This window comes from Antechinus flavipes, chromosome 1 (genome assembly GCF_016432865.1).
Source record: "Antechinus flavipes isolate AdamAnt ecotype Samford, QLD, Australia chromosome 1, AdamAnt_v2, whole genome shotgun sequence".
NCBI lineage: Eukaryota > Metazoa > Chordata > Mammalia > Dasyuromorphia > Dasyuridae > Antechinus > Antechinus flavipes.
This window is the reverse complement of record NC_067398.1, coordinates 636882060-636902483: the sequence shown is the minus strand read 5'-3', so window position 1 is coordinate 636902483 and position 20424 is coordinate 636882060. Positions and strand designations below refer to the sequence as shown.

Sequence of the window (20424 nt, the reverse complement as noted above, 5' to 3'; positions counted from 1 at the left end):
TTTCACATCTTATCTGCCTTAATCTCTAAAGAGATCACTCCTTTGCTCAAAAATTTGTAAGGACTGTCCATTATCACCTCATTAAAACTCATATTACTTAGTTTAGCATTCAACAAACTAGCCCCAAATTACCTTTCTAGGTTTAGCTTCCACCTCCTTTATTCTGTGTTTTTGCCAGATTAGTCTATTCTGGACCCACCCACCCCAAGCTCTCCCACCTCAGGGTCTTTGTCCACGGTATCCTCTTCCAACCTGTATCACCATCTTTATATCTTATTCATCTTCAGTGCTCACTTCAAATGTTACCGTTTCTGTTAAGCTTTTCTTTATTTCTCTTCATTTGGTTTTACTCATGAGTCACCACAAATGTTTTTACTTTAGCTAGTTTTCCTGAAGCCAACTGATTCCAAGCAAGCCATTTAATGAAATAGCCTAATGAGGAAAGTAGTGATAGGATGTGCCCCAAATAAAATGAAATGTATTCTTCCTTATAGAAACATACCGTTCATAATAAGAGTAGATACACATAGGAACCATTTAGAGAAGGGAGCATGTTTCAAAATCATATGTGGTCAGGGAATGGGGCACATTTTGAAGGGACTATTCATGTGTATGAATCTGAAAAGCCCATTGATGTGTTCTTGTAATCTCCTAATGCAGTCTTGCTGCTCATTACTAATCTGGTTCCCCATTGAGCCACTTAATAATAACTAATTATAGCTAACATTTTCTATAACTCCTTATTACAATAATTATTTCATTTTAACCCTAGGGTCCACATGGTTCTTTCATCTTCAGCTTTAAGGAGTTTATTTTGGTCACTTATAAATTTGGTCATAACTATTCCAAGTCCTTAGGAAAATTCTCAACATTTAAGCAAAACTTGGGCTTTCTACCTATGACTTGTATTTATATCCGTATCTAATTCTAACCTGATTTCTTTGAGATTGAGGCAAAATTTACTTTCCTGGAAATGTTTGTAGTATAAAACAGTAGCTTAAATTATAGTGCCTGTGGATACATAGCCACTAGAAGGAGAAGTTATGAAAGGAGTTGGCCTTTTCTTGGGATTTCTTTCATCTTGGGTCTTTTGCTCTGGAATGCCTGTAGTAGATGGTTCTCTTTGATATCTCCTTTCCTTTGTCAGTTCTTCCTTTGCTCCCAAAAAACATTCAGGAAATGCCATGCTGCTCCAACCCTTGAGTGAGAACCATCACTGATGGTTCTGAGATTGTTTGCTTAGTACATGACCCAGTCTTTCCCATGATGGCTTTGATTGATTTAAGGAGGTGTGTGGATCTTTATGCTTTATGCTCAGTTCTGGATATTCAGTAGAAATTAAGTTCTGGTTATTCAATAGAAGTGAAGGTGTCAGAGCTAAAATAACAGTTTACATTTATGTAGCATTTTTTTCCAATGATCTTTTTTTTTTAATTTTTATTTAATAATTACTTTATATTGACAGAATCCATGCCAGGGTAATTTTTTTTTTTTTTTACAACATTATCCCTTGCACTCGTTTCTGTTCCGATTTTTTTCCCCTCCCTCCCTCCACCTCCTCCCCTAGATGGCAAGCAGTCCTTTATATGTTGGATATGTTGCAGTATATCCTAGATACAATATATGTTTGCAGAACCGAACAGTTCTCTTGTTGCATAGGGAGAATTGGATTCAGAAGGTATAAATAACCCGGGAAGAAAAACAAAAATATAGATAGTTCACATTCATTTCCCAGTATTCTTTCTTTGGGTGTAGCTGCTTTTGTCCATCATTTATCAATTGAAACTCAGGTCTCTTTGTCAAAGAAATCCACTTCCATCAAAATATGTCCTCATACAATATCGTTGTTGAGGTATATAATGATCTCCTGGTTCTGCTCATTTCACTTAGCATCAGTTCATGTAAGTCTCGCCAAGCCTCTCTGTATTCATCCTGCTGGTCATTTCTTACAGAACAATAATATTCCATACCATTCATATACCACAATTTACCCAGTCATTCTCCAATTGATGGGCATCCATTCATTTTCCAGTTTCTAGCCACTACAAATAGGGCTGCTATTTATGTAGCATTTTAATGTTTGCAAACTGATTTGCAAAGATTATTTCATTTTATCCTCACAACAAGCCTGGAGGTAGGTGCTACTATCCCCGTTTTAAAGATGAGGCAGACAGGGTTTACATGACTTACCTAAGGTCATTCAGCTAATAAGTATCTGAGACTTTGCTTTAACTCAGATTTTCTAACCACAAGCCCAATACTGAATCCCCCATGCTATGTAGTTGCCTTAACATATCCCATAATGTCTTTGTTCCTCTACACGTTTTTGGGGGGTCTTCTCTCTTTTTCTGTCTTCCTCCCCTTCTTTCTCACATTCTTTTCTCTTTCTCTTTTTTTTTTCCTTTCTTACTTGCCCTCTTTCTCCCATTATCTTTGTCACATTAGGAAAGTCACTTGTAATCCATGGGCCTCCATTTTTTCATCTAAAAAAGTAAGAGGTTGTTGTTCCAAACAGCCTCTAATGCCCCTTTCAACTCATGATGTACTAACGTATGCTACTTGTGGTAGAAGTCTTTTAGCCTAGATCCCAGGACTTAAGATTCTTTATTACAATGATTAAAGGAGATCCTTTCACTCACACAATTATTGGATTAGGAAAAAAAACACCTCAGATGTGTAGCTCCAAAAGTCTTAATTTTATGTGGCTTTTCTCTCCTTAAGGAGAGAGAAGTCTGTCAGGTACCAGCATCTTGCCCTCCATGTGAAAAACTTCTGGAACATAAAAAGGTAGGCAGCTAACAAGAGCTCTCAGGTATTCACTTAATGCATCTTTGATCCTACTTCTTTTGGCTAATAGGATCAATGTCTCTCTTTCAAGCCTATATCCTTCTTAGAAGATCCCCTTTAACTACTAGCAGTGACTGATTTAATATTTGCCTCCCCCTCAAATTATTTTAGAAGCTTACTTTCAAAAAACACAAAAGGCTGACTTCAATGACAGGCACTAGGCTTTCCTCAGCCTCCCAAAATTCTTTGTATCTCCTCTGCAAAAGACTCCAGGCTGAGCCCAAGAGCTAAGCTAAACAGGCAAGCTACTACTACAACTAATAATAATAGCATTTATATAGTCCTTATTATGTGCCTGGTGCTATGCCAAGCACTTACAGTTATTCAATAACTCTCACATTTGATCCTCACAACAAACATAGGAGATAGAGTCCAATATTATCCCCATTTTATAAATATGGAAACAGAGGTAAAATAGTGGTTAATGAATTGCCCAATATCACACATCTTGAAAGTACCTGTATTGGTCTTTCTGATTCCAAGCTTGGCTCTCCTTATCTTTTTCTTGGCTCTCTTTTTGCCTTGATAATGTATATTATCAACATGCAAATGAATTCCTATTAGATTTCTGGCTAAGTAGTCAAGTCAGCAAGCATTTATTAAGCACTTACAATATGGCAAGTACCATCCTGAGTGTTGTTGTTGAGTCAATTCAGTCTTGTCCAACTCTTTCTAGGGGTTTTCTGGACAAAGATAGTGGAGTAGTTTGTCATTTCTTTCTCTAGCTCATTTTAAAAATGAGGAACTGAGATAAACAGGGTAAAGTGACTATCACTGTAAGAGCTAGAAATACAAAGAAACATCAAAGCATCCCTTTCCTTGAAGATTTAATGTTCCCATGGAGGAAACAACTATGAACATGCAAGAAGGTACATTGCAGGTCATCTCAGAGGGAAGGCTAAGATGAAAGAGAAATCAGAAAGGTGAGATTTTTAGCTGAGACTCAAAGGGAGCCACAGAAATCAGGAGATGGAGATAAGAAGAGAAAGGATTCCAGGCTTGAAGGACAGCCAGGAAAAAAGGCATGGACAGTGTGAGGAGCAAAAAGAAAGCTGCTATCTCTGGATCAGAGAGCACATGTGGGGAAGTAACATTTAAGAGAACTGGAAAGGTTGGAGCGGGCAAGTTAAAAGGACTTTAAAAGTCAAACAGAAGATTTTGTATTCTAATCACAAGGTAATAAGAAGTCACCGAAGTTTTTTAAATAGGGGGATGACTTGTACCTTAGAAAGATAACTGATAGCTGAATGAAAGATGGACTGGAGTGGGAAGAGACCAATCATCAGGCATTGTATTAATCCACCTGTGAGATGATAAGGAAAGTGCCAGAGGTCAAAAGACACACACACACACACACACACACACACACACACACACACAAACGCACATGTGTATGTATGTGTTTGTGTGTGTTATATATATTTGTCTGTGTGTATGTTTATATATGTTTATACATGTATGTGTATATATGGGTGTCAGAAGAGAGAAAATGAGACAGAGAGAGCAAGAGGAGAGAGAAAAGAAAATGAGAGGGAAGAAAGTGGAGAGAGAAAAGAGAGAGAGTAAAGAGAAAGAAAAAGAATTGAGAGAGAAGAGAAATAAAAGAAAGAGAAGAGCAAGAAAGGAGAGAGGAGAAAAAGAAAAGAGAAAGAGGGAATGGAGAGAAGAAAGTGTGAAGAGAGAGAGATGAAAAAAAAGGAGAGCGAAAAGAGAGAAAAGAAAGGAGAGAATGAGAGAGAAGAGAGTAAAGTGACAGAGAGAAGAAAAGAGATGTTGGAAAGATAGAATCGACAGGGGTTGACATGAAGATCAGCCTAGGTCTAATTTGTTTTTTTAATCTTTTCCATTGCTTAGAATAATATAACAATAAATTGTTATACGATCTTAGACTGTTAGATCGGAAAAATGTCTTGGAGCATAGTAATCACTTAAGCATTTGTTAAATGAATTTATGAATGTTTAAATATTAAAAAACAACTTCCCTCCAGAAGCATGATTGCATGAACAAATTTCTGCATCATTTTTGGAGTATGTGTAATTTATCACCTGTCCAATTCTTGTGAAATCCTGAGAACCACAAGAGTGTTTATGCTTGTGATTCACCCCCTGGGAACTCGCTTTACCACAATCTATCTCCCCTACTTAGCAGCTCATATCTCATATCTCTGAGCCCTTTGGAGGTTAATGTTGTTGCCCATTAGATAACTGCCTCCCAGGGCTTTCAAACAATATAAAATACTGACTTTAAGATTTAAAGGATTTGGAGATAGCTGCCTTGGTAATTGTGGTCCATGTCAAGTAGGAGGAAGAAGCAAGATCCTAATCAGAATGATGACCAGAAGGGCTTGTAACTTTCCAGAATTGGAAACGAAAGCTGTTTTCTGGATTGAACATACCAATTCCTCTCTTTTAGACGCTTAGGCATCCTATTTTTCACTCTCCCATCATACTACCCCTAAGAAAGTCAATAAGTTTTATTCTTAAACAACATGTTAGAGATTGTTTGATATTAAAAACAAATTTGGAACCTAGAAGGTAAGATGAGGAAAAGAGAATTTTAGAATAGGAAAAGGATTTTGGAACATGCCCACCAAATGTTGGATCTGGAAACGATAGAGGAGAGAATCAGAAAAAAAAATATATCAGATGTTTAAATAGGGAAGGAACTTTACAATACAGAATGTTAGAACTAAAATAGGCTTTAGAGTATTGAAGAATAAGATGTAATTATTCCTGCAATTGACAGCCCTCCAAATACATAAAGAGCACTGTTATATTGCAATAAGTCTTTTCTTCCCCAGGTAAAACAAGCCCACCTCCTGCAACCATGCCTTTTATAATATAGGTTCAAGATTCTTCCCCATCTAGTTATTTCACAAGTTCTAGTTTGTTACTTCCCTTCCCAAAATGTCCTTCCCAGAAATGGACATAGAATTCTAGGTGTGGTCTAAGAAAATGAGAATCAGTGCTTACTGCTCTTTAAATGCTCTTTCACCAGGACCACACCAGGAAAACTAAACAAAACAGGCATGGTGGTCTGGTGGAAGGAAAGTGGAAAAGGAACAAGCGCTAAGCAATTTACAAATGTTATCTATTTTATCTTCTTAATTAATAATCACATCTTACCCAGAGAAGAAAAGACAGGACAACACAAAGAATTTGAAGCACATATGAAAGAATAATGATATATTTTAATCTATGTTATAAAGTCCCTATCAATTCTAATCTGGGAGATATAGGTGCTATTATTATACTCATTTTACAGATGAGAAAACAGAGGCTAACAGAAGTTGAGTGACTTGGCATGTCACACAGCTAGTCACCCTGGCCTTCTTAATTCTGAGTCCAACTCTGTATCCACTGAGCCACCTAGATGCCTCGTGAAGGTACAGGCTGTACCTCACTAAATATGTGATATGTGAGAGATGTGATGATCCTAAGGTTGCCCTTCTAAGCAGCAGGATTTGTGTCACAGGGTTAGAAAAATCCAAAGGAAACCAGTAACAACCACTCCTTCATTTCTTTCATTTTAAAGGTTGCTAAATACTTTCCCCTATAGCAAGCCTGCTAAATAAGTAATGCCGGCATTATCTTCATTATTTAACTGAATAAACTGACACCCAGAGAATTTGATTGATCTGAACAATAGCAGCTAAATGTAGAGCCAGAAGCTGAGTGCAGATTATCTGACTCCAATACTATGTTTATTACTCTAAGAGTATGTTTGACTTAAAGTTCTGGCTGCACCCCAAGCTGAAAATATACATTAACACTTGAAAATGCATTATCTTAAGTTCTGAAGATGGTCAGAAAATATGATTTTTGAATGGAAGATAATCCTTGTTATTCAGTCATTTCAGTTACATTCTATATTTCATGATCTCATTTGGGTTTTTTTTTTTTTTGGCAAAGATACCAAAGTGATTTTTCATTTCCTCCCCTAGCTAATTTTTCATGTGAGGAAACTGAGGTAAATAGAGTTAAGGGACTTTTCTAGGATCTCATAGCCAGATTTGAATATCTGTCTTTCTGACTCTGACACTCTATCCACTGCACCATCAACTTAAACTAATGGGTAAAACCTTTATGGACAAAGGAGAAACTTTTCTGGATAGAAAAAAATAGCATATATGGGAAGCTTGACAGTGAGAGTGAGTTGTCTCTGGGGAATGATTTAAACACCAAATGTAGCTGAGATATGGGCCTTTCTCTTCCTTTCATGGTAATCACAGAACAAGGAAGATTTCTACTGATGTGAAATTAAGGTTGAAACCCATTTTTTCTCATTTAGCAATAAAGTTGAGTACAAAAAGCAATTCAAAAAACAAAAACTTAATGATTTATCTTTGAAAAAATTGTCCTAAATAGCTTAAGTTGCTGTAAGATCATGTCATTTCATGGAGATTTCAGGAGGTGCACATAATTGGGACCTGTTCTTGTGTATTTCTAAACAAGAGAAATGATTGCAGAAAGAAAGAGGCGGAGAGAATGGGGATTTTTTTTTTACTAATTGTATCATGTTTTTTTTTTTTCCTTTTTTTGTAGCCCACTTACTTCTTTTTTCATCTCAACAAAAGCTTTTCTATTACAATACCATTAAGAAGCCATTTTGTAAGCTGTACAGAACACTAGGGTTTTGACTTGAAATCTCACAATCTCAGAGGTCATTTATCCCAGTTGCTAGACCAATGCATGGAATTTCAGGACTTGGTACTATCTGGGGCCTTAGAATTTTTATTTGACTCATTTCACAGAATAAGAAACAGACCTAGAATGATTACATCCCCACACAGTTCACAAAGTACAGCGATGAAGTCAGATCCTTAAACTCCAAATTTAGGATTCTCCTACATGGTATAATTTTCCTTCATAGCACGTTACATCTTTTATCAATGATCATCCCACATCTGATACCTGCAACCTGTGTGACCTTGGCAAATCATTTTATCTTTCCAGGCCTTCCTGTCTTTATCTCTACAAGATATTAGATGGTCAGTGACAATCCTGTCAAATTTTAATATAACATCTGTATAAATACCTTTAATGATAAGGAACTCCTTTCTTTAGAAGACAGACTATGCAATTTTTAAAAAGCTCTTCTTTATTTATGAGCATTTTAAAGTGTCAAATCATGAGTCAGGCTCTAACAATACAGAACAAAGTTCTTTATTTTCAGGAGAAATTTGCGTCTTAAAAACAGCCACAACAACAGCAATAGCAATATTAATAATAACTTACACTTATATAGCACTTTAAGGTTATACTTTATTCACAATGACACTGAGGTAGGTAAATAATTGATGATTCTGGTTCTCTCAGAAGCTACACAAAGTAAATGTAATATCTTTTTCACATAACAGATCTTCAGATAGTAAAAGATGGAAAACATTCGATACTAAGTCACTTTTTTTCCTTTGAATTAATATACACCTATTTCTTTTAACCCTTTCTTATATGAATCAATACTTTCTGGCCATATCCTAGCTTATTATTACCCTCTTCAAAATGTGAACTGGAAGAAATATTAGAAATCTTTTAGTCTAAAAACATCTTCCAAATGAGAAAACTGAGATTCAGTAAAATCAAGTGAGTTGATCAAGTTCAAAAAATAAGTTAAGGATGAGCCTAGTTCTTTTACCTATGACTCTGTAATCTTTGGGCCATGTATATTTTATTTTTTGGATTTTTTTTTAATTTTCAGAAGGCCCAGATCTCTAAATGTACATAACTTTATTCTAGTCCTTTTTGTTCTGGTATAGCCTCTGCACAGGGCCTTCTTTTTACTAGTAAGACACTTTGGCTGAACATATGTCCAGAATCTAAATTAGTATGATGGCTTGCCAATGACACAGTTCCCTAAATGCTCCCATTCACAGAAAGGATAATGCTGATTTCTTTGAAAATGTTTTTATTTATTATTCTGAACTTAACAAAAAAGAGCATTTCCTTATATATAGGAGTGCACGTAAAAATAGTTCTATATGAAACTATCTCCTTTTCAGTAAATTTTTTAAAAGTATTTACAAAATTCTATGTAATTATTTTAAAACTTGTCCTATTTATGGCTCCTACTGAACTATCTTCTATTCTTTTTTTTTTTTTTTGCATTTTAAAACATATTATTATAGTCCTATTTCTTTAAAAATATCTATTGCTCTCCTCTCCCCCATTAAAAAGAGAGAGAGAGACAGAGAAAAAGGCAAAAACATAAACAAGAAAAGAAATTCTAGAAAATAAATAAAAATCAAGAAAAAGTGAATACAAAGAGTGACCATATTAAAATGTATGTCTCTTTCTTCACCTTGCATGCAGGAAGTCTTTGACAAGCTTACTTAATTCTAGTGCATTTTCTCTCTTAATTAGTTCCTATAAATCTTGTATATAACTTCTTTGTACATATTTTTTTTTTCTTGCTATCTCCATTAGATTGAGTTCTTTGAAAGGAGGGACTACCTTTCACCTCTCTTTCCTCCTAGTATTTAGCACAATGCCTGGAACATAATGGGTGCTTAATTATTAATTCTTGACTTAATTTTCACTTGACTATATCCATCATCTCTTTGTCTGGAAGTGAATATCATGTTTCATCAAAGGTCATGAGGAGATAGTTGGTCCTTGTGTGAATCAGAGTTCTTAAATCTTTCATTGTTGTTTATCTTTACAGTGTTGCTGTCTCTGCTTATATTGTTCTCCTGATTCTGCACATTTCACTTTTTACCTGTTTATATTATGAAATTCTTTGAAATAATTCCTTCTGTAATTTCTTATTACAATAATATCCCATCATATTAATATAAAATAAAATAAATTAATATAATAGCTATATGTATTTAAAATCCCATAAAATTTATTACTTAATAATAATTCACTTGGATATTACAATGCATATGAAATAGCTTCCTGCAAGGATCATTTCAGGGTCCACTTACTATAGAATGTCTTACTCATTCCTCATGCTATTAGCTTTCTCTTCCTCTGCTAATCATAGATGATAGATATATATGGATATAGAGGTAGATATGTAAATATATATCGCTATATGTGTGTGCACTTATATATATGTATAATTTCCCCCAATTACATGTAAAAACATTAACTATATATATATATATACATATATATACACATATACACATATATGTGTATATATATATATATATTTAAATTTTGAGCTCCTAATTCTCTTCCTTCCTCCCCTACACCCCTCATTGAGAAGGCAAGATATTTGACATAGACTACACATGTACAGTCATGGAAAACACATATCCAATTAAGTCATACCAGTGAAAGAAAATTTAGATAAAAGAAAAAGAAAGTAAAGGAAAAATATCTTTAATCTGATTTAAGTCCTACCGGTTCTTTCTCTGGAAATGGGTAGCACAATTCCTTCAGAATTGTCTTAAATCATTGTATTGCTAAAAATAACTAAGTTGTTCACAATTGATCATCATACAATATTGCTATGATGGTGTATAATGTTCTGGTTTCATTCATTTCACTTTGTATAAGTTCATGTAAATCTTCCTAGGCTTTTCTGAGAGCTTTCTGTTTGTCATTCCTAAATTCCTGCACAATCATATTCAACAACTTGTTCAACCCATTTCCCAATTGATGGACATTTCCTCAATTTCCAATTCTCTGCCATCACTAAAAGACCTTCTGTCAATATTTTTGTATAGGTGCATCTTTTCACTTTTTTTCCTCTTTGAGATGTAGACATAGTAGTGATATTGCATGGTCAAATAATATGAATGGTTTTATAGCCCCAAAATACTCTCCAGAATGATTGAATCATTATACAACTTCACCAAAACTACATTAGTATTTTAATTTTCTTACATTCTCTCTAACATTTGTCATTTTGTCTTTTCTGTCATGTTAGCTAATTTGATAGCTGTGTAGTAGTAGTACAGAAATGTTTTAATGTGCATTTCTCTGATCAGTAATGATTTAGAGCATGTTTATATGACTATAGATATCTTTGATTACTTTGAAAGCTTCCTGTTCATATCCTTTGATCATTTATCAATTAAGGCAGAGCTTTTATTTCTATAGAAGCTTGAGAAATGAAGTCTTTTATCAGAAAAACTTTTTTACAGTAATGATTATTAACTGTATAGTTCCCTCTATCTTATTTCCCCCTCACATCCATCCTTTTATGTCTCTGTCTCTGTCTGTCTGCTGTCTATTTGTCTATCTGTCTATCTCTCTTTGTCTCTCTCTTTCATCCTGTCTATTCTTAGAAGCATTTTGTTTTTGGCTTTTACCTCCTCCAAATTGTCTACCCTTCAATTAGTGCCCCCTCTTCTCTTATCCCTTTTACCTCCTACTTTTTTGTGTATTTCTACACCCAACTGAATGTGTATGTTATTCCCTCTTTGAACCGCTCCTAAAGAAAGTAAGGAAAGTTCATTTGCTCCTCTATTTTCTTTCCCCTTCCCCCTCACTGTAAAATCTTGTTAGGACCTCTCATGTCAAATAATTTATTTCATTCTACTTCTTCCTTTCTCCTTATCCCAGTGCATTTTTCTCATGTCTTACTTTTATTTTTTTAGATAACTATATCATTGTGTTGAACTCACACCTATGCTTTCTGTTTATGTATATTCCTTCTAACTGCCCTAATATGAGAAAATGTTTAGTAGTTACAAGAATGATTTTCTCATGTAGGAAAGTAAAAAGTTTAATCTTATTGAATCTTTTGCGATTTATCTTTCCTGTTTCCCCTTTTATGCTTCTCCTGAGTCTTGAATTTGAAAGTCAAATTTTCTATTCAGCAGAAATACTTGAAAATCCTTTATTTCACTGAATGTACAGTTTTCTCCTGAAGGATTATATTTAGTTGTAGAGGGCCTGAACTTTGGACAAGTATACTTGAAACAAGGTGTTAACTCAGTGGAATTGAGATGATTGTCCTCTAGTTCACATATATGCTTAGGACTTAGTATGGTGATGTAATGGTTCTCTAAGTTCACACATAATCAGTACACTGTAATGACGTAATTACAATAAGGTATATAAGGGCTGAGAAGGACTGGAAAAGAGACAGTCTATCTTTGACTATCCTTGTAGTGGCTCAGGAAAATGGGAAGCAGAGCCCAGCTCCAGGGCCTCAGTGGGCATCAGAATGTAGATTGACTCGGGGAAACAGGAAGCAGGGGGCCCAGCTCCAGGGACCCAGGCAAAAAGCCCTTGGTGCATGATGGCAGCCAGTGTTATACCCAGAGAATCTTTAGAAGTTCAGTACTCAGACCTAATCAATCAGCCAAGAAGCAATCTGATGGGAGAAAGGGATTACAATTGGGGAGAATAGAGTTGCATACAGCTGAAACTCTCCCCTGAAGAGGTGAAATCTGTCCCTCTCCAGCCTATGGATCCCTTGCCTCCAGGCACAGTAGGCTTGATCATTTCCCCTCCTGAGAGTAAGTACAAAATGGTGTTCATCCACACACTGATGTGGGAAACTGGGGAACTTGTAGATAATATCCCAGTCACTACTACAGGTAGACAATGTATGACTTATCAATAAGGAGAAGTAGTAGCATCAGGTTTACTGATACAGACTTTTAATAAGCAATCTGGTGATAGTCACCCAGATTCTGAGTCCAAGCAACAAAATCCAGGAATATACCGGACAGCAGCTGTGACAGCTGACCGACCTATGCTCACTATCTATATAACTGGCCTACCATTGGAAGGATTGGTAGACACTGATGCAGATCATACAGTCATTAGAGGTGCCACCGGGCCCAGTCACTGGCCAAAGATTAAGGCAGACACCTACATGTCTGGCGTAGGAGGATTGATAACAGCTGAAGTTAGTGCTGATCCTATGAGATGGACGTTTGAAGGTGAATTAGGAGCTTTTATTCCTTTTATAGCTGAAAAAATCCCCATCAATCTGTGGATTGTTGTATCCTATACATCCTGTTGTATAACTGTTGTATAGGATTACAATTGAGTACTTTGGCTTTTTAGGCAGGGCTGCTGTTGAAGGCCTGCCAACACTCTCACCTGTTCCTATTCAATGGAAAACTGATACACCAGTGTAGGTAGAACAGTGGCCCTTAACAAGTGAAAAAGTTCAGGCCTTCTACATTTAGTTTTACCGGATAGGGGATTCTTGATTGTAATCCTAGTTCTTTTGCCCTCCTGAATACATTACATTCTAAGTCCACCAATTTGGTAACGCAGAATCTGCTTAAAACTTTTCAATATTTTGATTGTGCTTATACAGTATATGAATTGTTTCTTTTTTGACTACTTGCAGTATTTCCTTCTTGACCTGGGAATTATGGAATTTGGCTGTAATATTCTTGAGAGTTTTCATTTTGGCATCTCTTTCTGGAGGTTATCAGTGTTTTCTTTGGATTCTATTTTACTTTCTGATTCAAAAATATTAGGTCAATTTTTCTTGATAATTTCTTGAATGATGATGTCTAGTGTTTTATTTTATCATGGCTTTCAGGTAGTCCAATAATTTTAAGTTACCTCTTCTGTCTATTTTCTAGGTCAGTTGTTTTTTTTCCAATGAGATATTTCATTTTCTTTTATTTTTATTCTTTTGAGTTTGTTTAATTATTTCTTTTTTTTTGTAAGATTCCATTTTTTAATTTATTCCATTTGCTTCCATTTTATGGGAGACTTCATCCCATTCACATTAACTATTATGATTACCAACTTGGTATTTCCCTCCATCCTATTTTCTCCCCATATATACTTTTGTTTCTCTTTTTCTACCCTATCTTTAGTATTGCATTTTGTTTTTTTTTTACCCACCCTACCCATTACTTTATCTCCTATCAACCCTTCCCCTTTCTCTTAGTAGTGTTTTTTTTTTAACCCACCCCACCCACTACCTTATCTCCTTTTAACCCTACACCCTTCATTTGGTATTTTTTTTCAAACCACTCCATGCACTACCTTATCTTCTATCAATGCTTCTCCTCTTCTCTTACCTTTTTTCCTAGTGTTTCTGTCCTCACTTCAATTCTGTCCCTCCCTTTTCTTTTTCTCTTTCTTCTCCTACTTCTTTATGGGATTAAATAAATTTCTATATCCAACTGAATGATTAAATTAATCCCTCAGAGCCAAAAGACATCAAGCTTTAAACAATGCTCATCCTCCTCCCTTTCCCCCCTGGATTGTAATAAATCTTTTGAGCCTCTTGGTGGTTATTATACCTTCCCTTTCCTCTTTCTTCCACTAAAAATCTTTTCCCACTCCTTAATGACTTTTTCTTTGATATCATAACATCAGATTCCATTCACAACCACATTTTCAGTCCATGTGATGTTCTCTTTTGTCTGCCTCATTATCAGATACAGTTCTTAAGAGATATAGATGTTGTTTTCCCATATAAGGATATAAACAGTTTAACCTTTAAATAGATATATTTTCCCAGTTTACCTTTCTATAGTTCTCTTGAATTCTGTTTTTGAAGATTAAAATCTCTGTTTAGTTCTTCTTTTTAGACTAGAAATTATTGAAAGTTTCTTACTTCATTGAAGTTCCATCTCCTCTCCTGAAAGATGATGCTGTAAAGAACAAGATTATAAATAAATTAGAGGAACATAGGATAATTTATCTCTCAAACTTGTGGAGGAGAAAGAAATTTGTTACCAAAGATGAGCTAGAGACCATTACTGATCACAAAATAGAAAATTTTGATTATATCAAATTAAAAAGCCTTTGTACAAACAAAAATAATGCAAACAAGATTAGAAGGGAAGCAACAAACTAGGAAAACATCTTCACAGTTAAAGGTTCTAATAAAGGCCTCATTTCCAAAATATATAGAGAACTGACTCAAATTTATAAGAAATCAAGCCATTCTCCAATTGATAAATGGTCAAAGGCTATGAACAGACAATTTTCAGAGGATGAAATTGAAACTATTACCACTCATATGAAAGAGTGTTCCAAATCACTATTGATCAGAGAAATGCAAATTAAGACAATTCTGAGATACCACTACACACCTGTCAGATTGGCTAAGATGACAGGAAAAAATAATGATGAATGTTGGAGGGGATGCGGGAAAACTGGGACACCGATGCATTGTTGGTGGAGTTGTGAACAAATCCAACCATTCTGGAGAGCAATCTGGAATTATGCCCAAAAAGTTATCAAACTGTGCATACCCTTTCATCTAGCAGTGCTACTACTAGGCTTATGCCCCAAAGAGATACTAAAGAAGGGAAAAGGACCTGTATGTACCAAAATGTTCGTGGCAACCCTGTTTGTAGTGGCTAGAAACTGGAAAATCAATGGATGCCCATCAATTGGAAAATGGTTGGGTAAATTGTGATATATGAATGTTATGGAATATTATTGTTCTGTAAGAAATGACCAGCAGGTTCTACGGTAAACCTTAAAAGTTAAAAAAAAATAACTATATGGATATGTATACATATATTGTATTTAACATATACTTTAACATATTAAACATGTATTTGACTACCTGCCATCCAGGGGAAGAAGGGGAAAAGTTTTCCCATATAGGGAAGGTTTTTCAATGGTCAATGCTGAAAAATTACCCATGCATATATCTTGTAAATAAAAAGCTATAATAAAAAAAATCAATTAATGATGAAAGGATATGAACAGACAATTTTCAGACAAAGAAATTGAAACTTTTCTAGCCATATGAAAAGATGGTCCCAATAATTATTAATCAGAGAAATGCAAATTAAGACAACTCTGAGATCCCACTATATACCTCTCAGATTGGCCAGGATGACAGGAAAAGATAATACTGAATGTTGGAGGTGATGTGGGAAAACTGGAATAAAGAAGTTGGAGTTGTGAATGCGTCCAACCATTCTGGAGAGCATTGGACCACCTTGTGACAGATGGCCCTACTCTCTCACTCTGTGGCACCATCTAAGTAGTCCTAGGTTAGGAAATTGTTTCACTCCATCTTTTTATATTTTTCCTATTTTTGGCAGGTCCTGACATTGTAGAAATTGTTTAAAGTCATTGTTGGAAGGTAATTTAGAAAGGCTTGGGAAAGAGCTCAGCTGAATTCCGACCCTTACTCTGCCTCCCCCTCTGCAAATTATATTACATTTTTTATTTGTTCAAATTTTGTATACTATAAATTACTAGAGATTACAAGCTATTTTGTTTGTTTTGTTTTATCTTTTATAATACTAGTTTCTACCTTATGGAATGTACTTATTAGTATTTATTAAAATTAGTTCACTTGAATCTTGGATCCCCCACAAATGGAGCTATCCAAAATTAATTGTTTTTTTCCCACAGATTTTTGTTTCAGTTTTGATTTGTGTGTCTGTGCTTTTAGTAAAGAAAAGTGAATATTTAATGGGTGTTTATTGAAATAAATTAATTTGAATATTAGATAACATACATACATAAAAATGGTGTTTATGTATGGGGTTTATAAATCATTTTCAGAGTTTTTTGTTGTTTAGGTTTTGATTTTGGTTTAAGTTGGTGTATCCCTTTGGTGAGGAGAAGAAGGGGGACTTTGGCAAGTTAGTAACCTCTCTATATATAAAGTAGTTCTAGTAAAAACAATAATAATGGTTTTCTATTTTCCCTCAGGGCACTAAAGGAGAACCAGGAGCAGATGGTGAGATTGGACAAAAAGGTGAACAGGTAATAACCTAATTCCTTCCTAATTCCCCATTCGTTCACAGAAATCATCAGCATTACTGTCCTCATCCACAAAGTTACTTTCCTAATTTCCTTCTTAAATGATAACTTCCTTTGGATCTTAGGAATAAAAATGACTTTTTAATCATTTCTCAACTTCTGTGTCTCTTCTCCTTTCTACTGTTTATCTAATTATTTCCAAAGTTACTCCAAGAAAGTATCTTTCCCTACAAGGAACTTCCCTTTCCAGTTCTATTGGGTTTCCTGGCTTATTCTGACCTCTGAAAGATCCCCACTTACTTGATCTAGTTCTCAATTCAGTTCAATTCAATTCCACAAGCTATAAACATGACTCATCAAACAATTTTCTTTGTCACAAATGAAATATTTCCTTTCCATTGCTTGCTCATGATGTCAGATTCTGAGTCATTCGTATTATTATCTGCCTATCAGTAATTCACATTGCACAGCTCCTCTCATGCATATATGTGTCATATGTGTGTGCATATGTACACACGCGTATATATATACACACACAGATACATCTATGTATACGTATATACATATATAGAACAAGCATTTTATTTTTCTACACATACACATATATACATCTTATTCTTCATTTGTCCATCAATAATATTTTATTATCCTGCTCCATCATAAAATGAAGGTGATCCTATGCTCCTTAAATTTAAAATAGTTAACACAACTTCTGGCAAGTTTTTCTAAACTGGAAAGACTCAATATATAGCCATGTCTGTCACAGGACTAAGAAAGCTAAATTTGGAAGCTTATCACCAAAACTTAGTTTATCCTCTTACCAATTAATAGTTTGTAGGGGGTGTTATCTATTTGAGTAAAATCAGAGATTTTATGAAACATTGAATAGTTCTCATTCATAGAATCATAGATACTAAAAAATTTGAATCAACCTTAAAAAGGCAACTAATCCAATTTTATTGCTAGAAACACTATTTTTTAAAGGATTTGTGTTTTCATTTATGTGATTTATTTTCTTTCTGTACCAAAAAATCCTCATAGTTTAGTTTTAATACATAGCTTTTGTATAAATCTTTATAAACAATGGGTCACAGTATAACTGAATGTGCGGGTCACAAAATTAGGATTTTATTATCAAGAATGCTTGATTTGTATACTTGTTTTATATACCTATATACTCCTTGTTATATAAAAAATTTTCTATTATTTATTTATTTTATTAATTAAAACTTTTTATTTTTCAAAACATATGTGTGGACAATTCTCTAATTCAAAATTAGCTCTTGCAAAACCTTGTGTTCTAATTCTCCCTTTTCCCCCACTCTCTCCCCTAGATGGCAAGTAGTCCAATACATATTAAACATGGTAGCAATATATGTTAAATCTTGTATAAAAATTTCTCTGCGGAAAGGGGTTAAAAATAAAAAGGTTTTAAGAAGCCCTAGTTTAGTGGATAATTTAATGGACTGTAATTGCCAAGAAATTTATCATCTGTTTGCTAAACTTTTGGTTACAAATCTGTCCTCAGAATTCATAGCAGATAGTTCTTATATCTGATTAGATTCCATGACTTCTGAAGAGTATTGTGATTTTATGAATCTATATAATATGTGAAATAAGTTAATGAATACAGGGGGGAAAATTCTTAAGATTTCTACTGTTCTCTTCTACCCCCACACCTAGGGTCATCCTGGAGTTCCTGGTTTCATGGGACCAGCTGGGGACCCAGGGCCACCTGTAAGTAGCATTGGTTTGTTGGATTTATACTCATCACTTTATATCATATTAATATCTGCCCCTCTCTTTCCAATCTCTGATGTGATGTTCAAGATCTTCACTTGGCCTTGCCTCTAGTTGATTCACTGGGCAATCTGCATTGGTTGGAGACAGGTTAAGGATAATGGATTGAAAAGAAATGGAGGAAAAGTAAGGGAAGAACCTTAAAGTGAAAAATGAAAGAAAGGATCACATGATTAGCTTAGGGATAGAGATTTCTTTGGATATTTCATAGGATTATGAACTGGAATGTATCACAGAGATTCATAAATCTAGGCCTAGAAGGAACCTCAGAAATGGTCTTTTCCAAACTCCTCATTTTACAGATGGGGTAATTGAAGCTCAGGAATGTTATATGACATGTCTGAAGTGACACTGATTATAAATGTCAGACATAGAGAATAAATGAGATCTTCTCATTGCAAGGTGAGTGTTAACCTAGTGTCTTGATTCTTAAAATAAGGAAACTTATACTTAGAGAAGTGTCTAGACCGAGATCACAACCTGGCATTTAGTGGTAGAGTTGTAACTTGAAACTTCTAAATCTAGTGTTTTTAATAACTTTTAAGTTCTTCAGCAATCATAATATCCCACTATGTACAAGAGGATGTAGACACTGGTCAACTATAAATTAAATCAACAATTTTTACTTCAGTGAGAATTAGAGTGAGATAGGATTTCTCCTTCCCTTCCTCCTTTTTTTCTTTCTCTTCTTTCTCATTCTCTTCCAATCCCACCCCCATCACATTACCACCAGAGATTCTTAACCTGGAGTTCCTGGCTTTCAATAAATTCATGAACTTGGATGGTTCTAATTACAACTTATCATTTCCTTCAATTATTTAGAAATATTGTTTTAAGAAGGAGTAAATAAACTTCCACCATATTTCTAAAGGGGTTGATGGTACAAACAAATATAATTAAGAACCTCTGTGGTGACAAATAACTTCCAGGCAACCTAGGCTTATCAAATCTAAGCACTGGAAGGGGCTATGTAAATATCATCCAGTCTGACCGTCATCCTCATCATGTTCAGAATAATCTAGTCACATTTCCTCAAAATGAGAAACAGCATTAATCAGATTATTCAGAGTCAGAATACCCAGGTCGTAATTCCAGTTTTACCATCCACTCACTGGACACATGTGACAGAATCATATGCCAGCAGAACTAGAAGAAAACTTAGCAATCACCTCAACCAACTCTCGTATTACAGACAAGGTTATTGGGAGACAGAGGAGGAAAGGGATTTTTCCTCAATCATTAAGTAGCACATCTGCAATTGAGATGCAAAACTCAGTACTCTGACTTCATCTTCATTATCAGAGTGACTCATATCTACATATTTTTGACCCTAGCCTAGACACTTGGCTTCTTGGGAATTTATTTTCCTCATCTGTAATATGAGATTAAGATGAAATAAGATCACCTTAGATCACCTTCACCTTGAAATCTCCGTTTAGCACAGTGCCTGGTATATAGTGAATGATTAATAAACACTTATTTACCAATCGACTTTTACCTCTTTCTGATCCTTGTTTTTGTGTGTTGGTTTGTTTGATCTGAAAAATGGGGGTATTAATGCTTATACAGCCTGGGTTACAGAACTGTTGTAAGGAAAGTGCTCTGTAAACTGTAAAATGTTCTAGAAATGTAGGCTATTTATAGTTTGCTTATTAGATTGTGGTAGAGATCAAATGAGATCATCCTTGGAAAACCATCTCATACTCCTTGAAGCACTATTCAAATGTATAGGAAAATTACTATCTATTCCCATCAGATGCTTCTGAATGAGCTCTTTCCATGTGTCAAAATTTTTGACCTTGAAATAAGTATTAAACTGCTTCAGCTTACAGCCACATTCTAATTTGCTTCTTCAGCCCTTGCGTGCTAGCCCTCTTGTCTTCTATAGATCACTTGTGTTCTTCCTCTGTGAATTACACCTCATTTATTTCAAATGATTCATGGTATTCATCAATTGTAGCCATAGCAACAAAGAACATAGTACATCATCAGTACCTCCAGCTTTTCTCCATTCATTCCCAGATTACATTTCCCTAAGGTTCTTTATGGGTCCCCAAAGGTCTAAGAAATGGTACCTGTCCTAGCAATGCTCATTTCTCAGTTGTAATCCCATATTCACATATTTTCTGTACTCGGGAGTCACATTCCCAAACCTTC

General features: G+C 34.9%; 1 protein-coding gene across 1 annotated transcript in view; it reads left to right on the top strand.

Annotated features, from left to right (window-relative positions):
• LOC127544484 (collagen alpha-1(XXII) chain-like) overlaps positions 1–20424 on the top strand; it is a 176701-nt gene that overhangs the window by 99122 nt on the left and 57155 nt on the right. Inside the window, exons 22-23 of the mRNA XM_051971138.1 lie at positions 16417–16470; positions 18151–18204. Of these exons, the coding sequence (XP_051827098.1) occupies positions 16417–16470; positions 18151–18204 (108 nt within the window). The remainder of the gene's footprint in view (positions 1–16416; positions 16471–18150; positions 18205–20424) is intronic.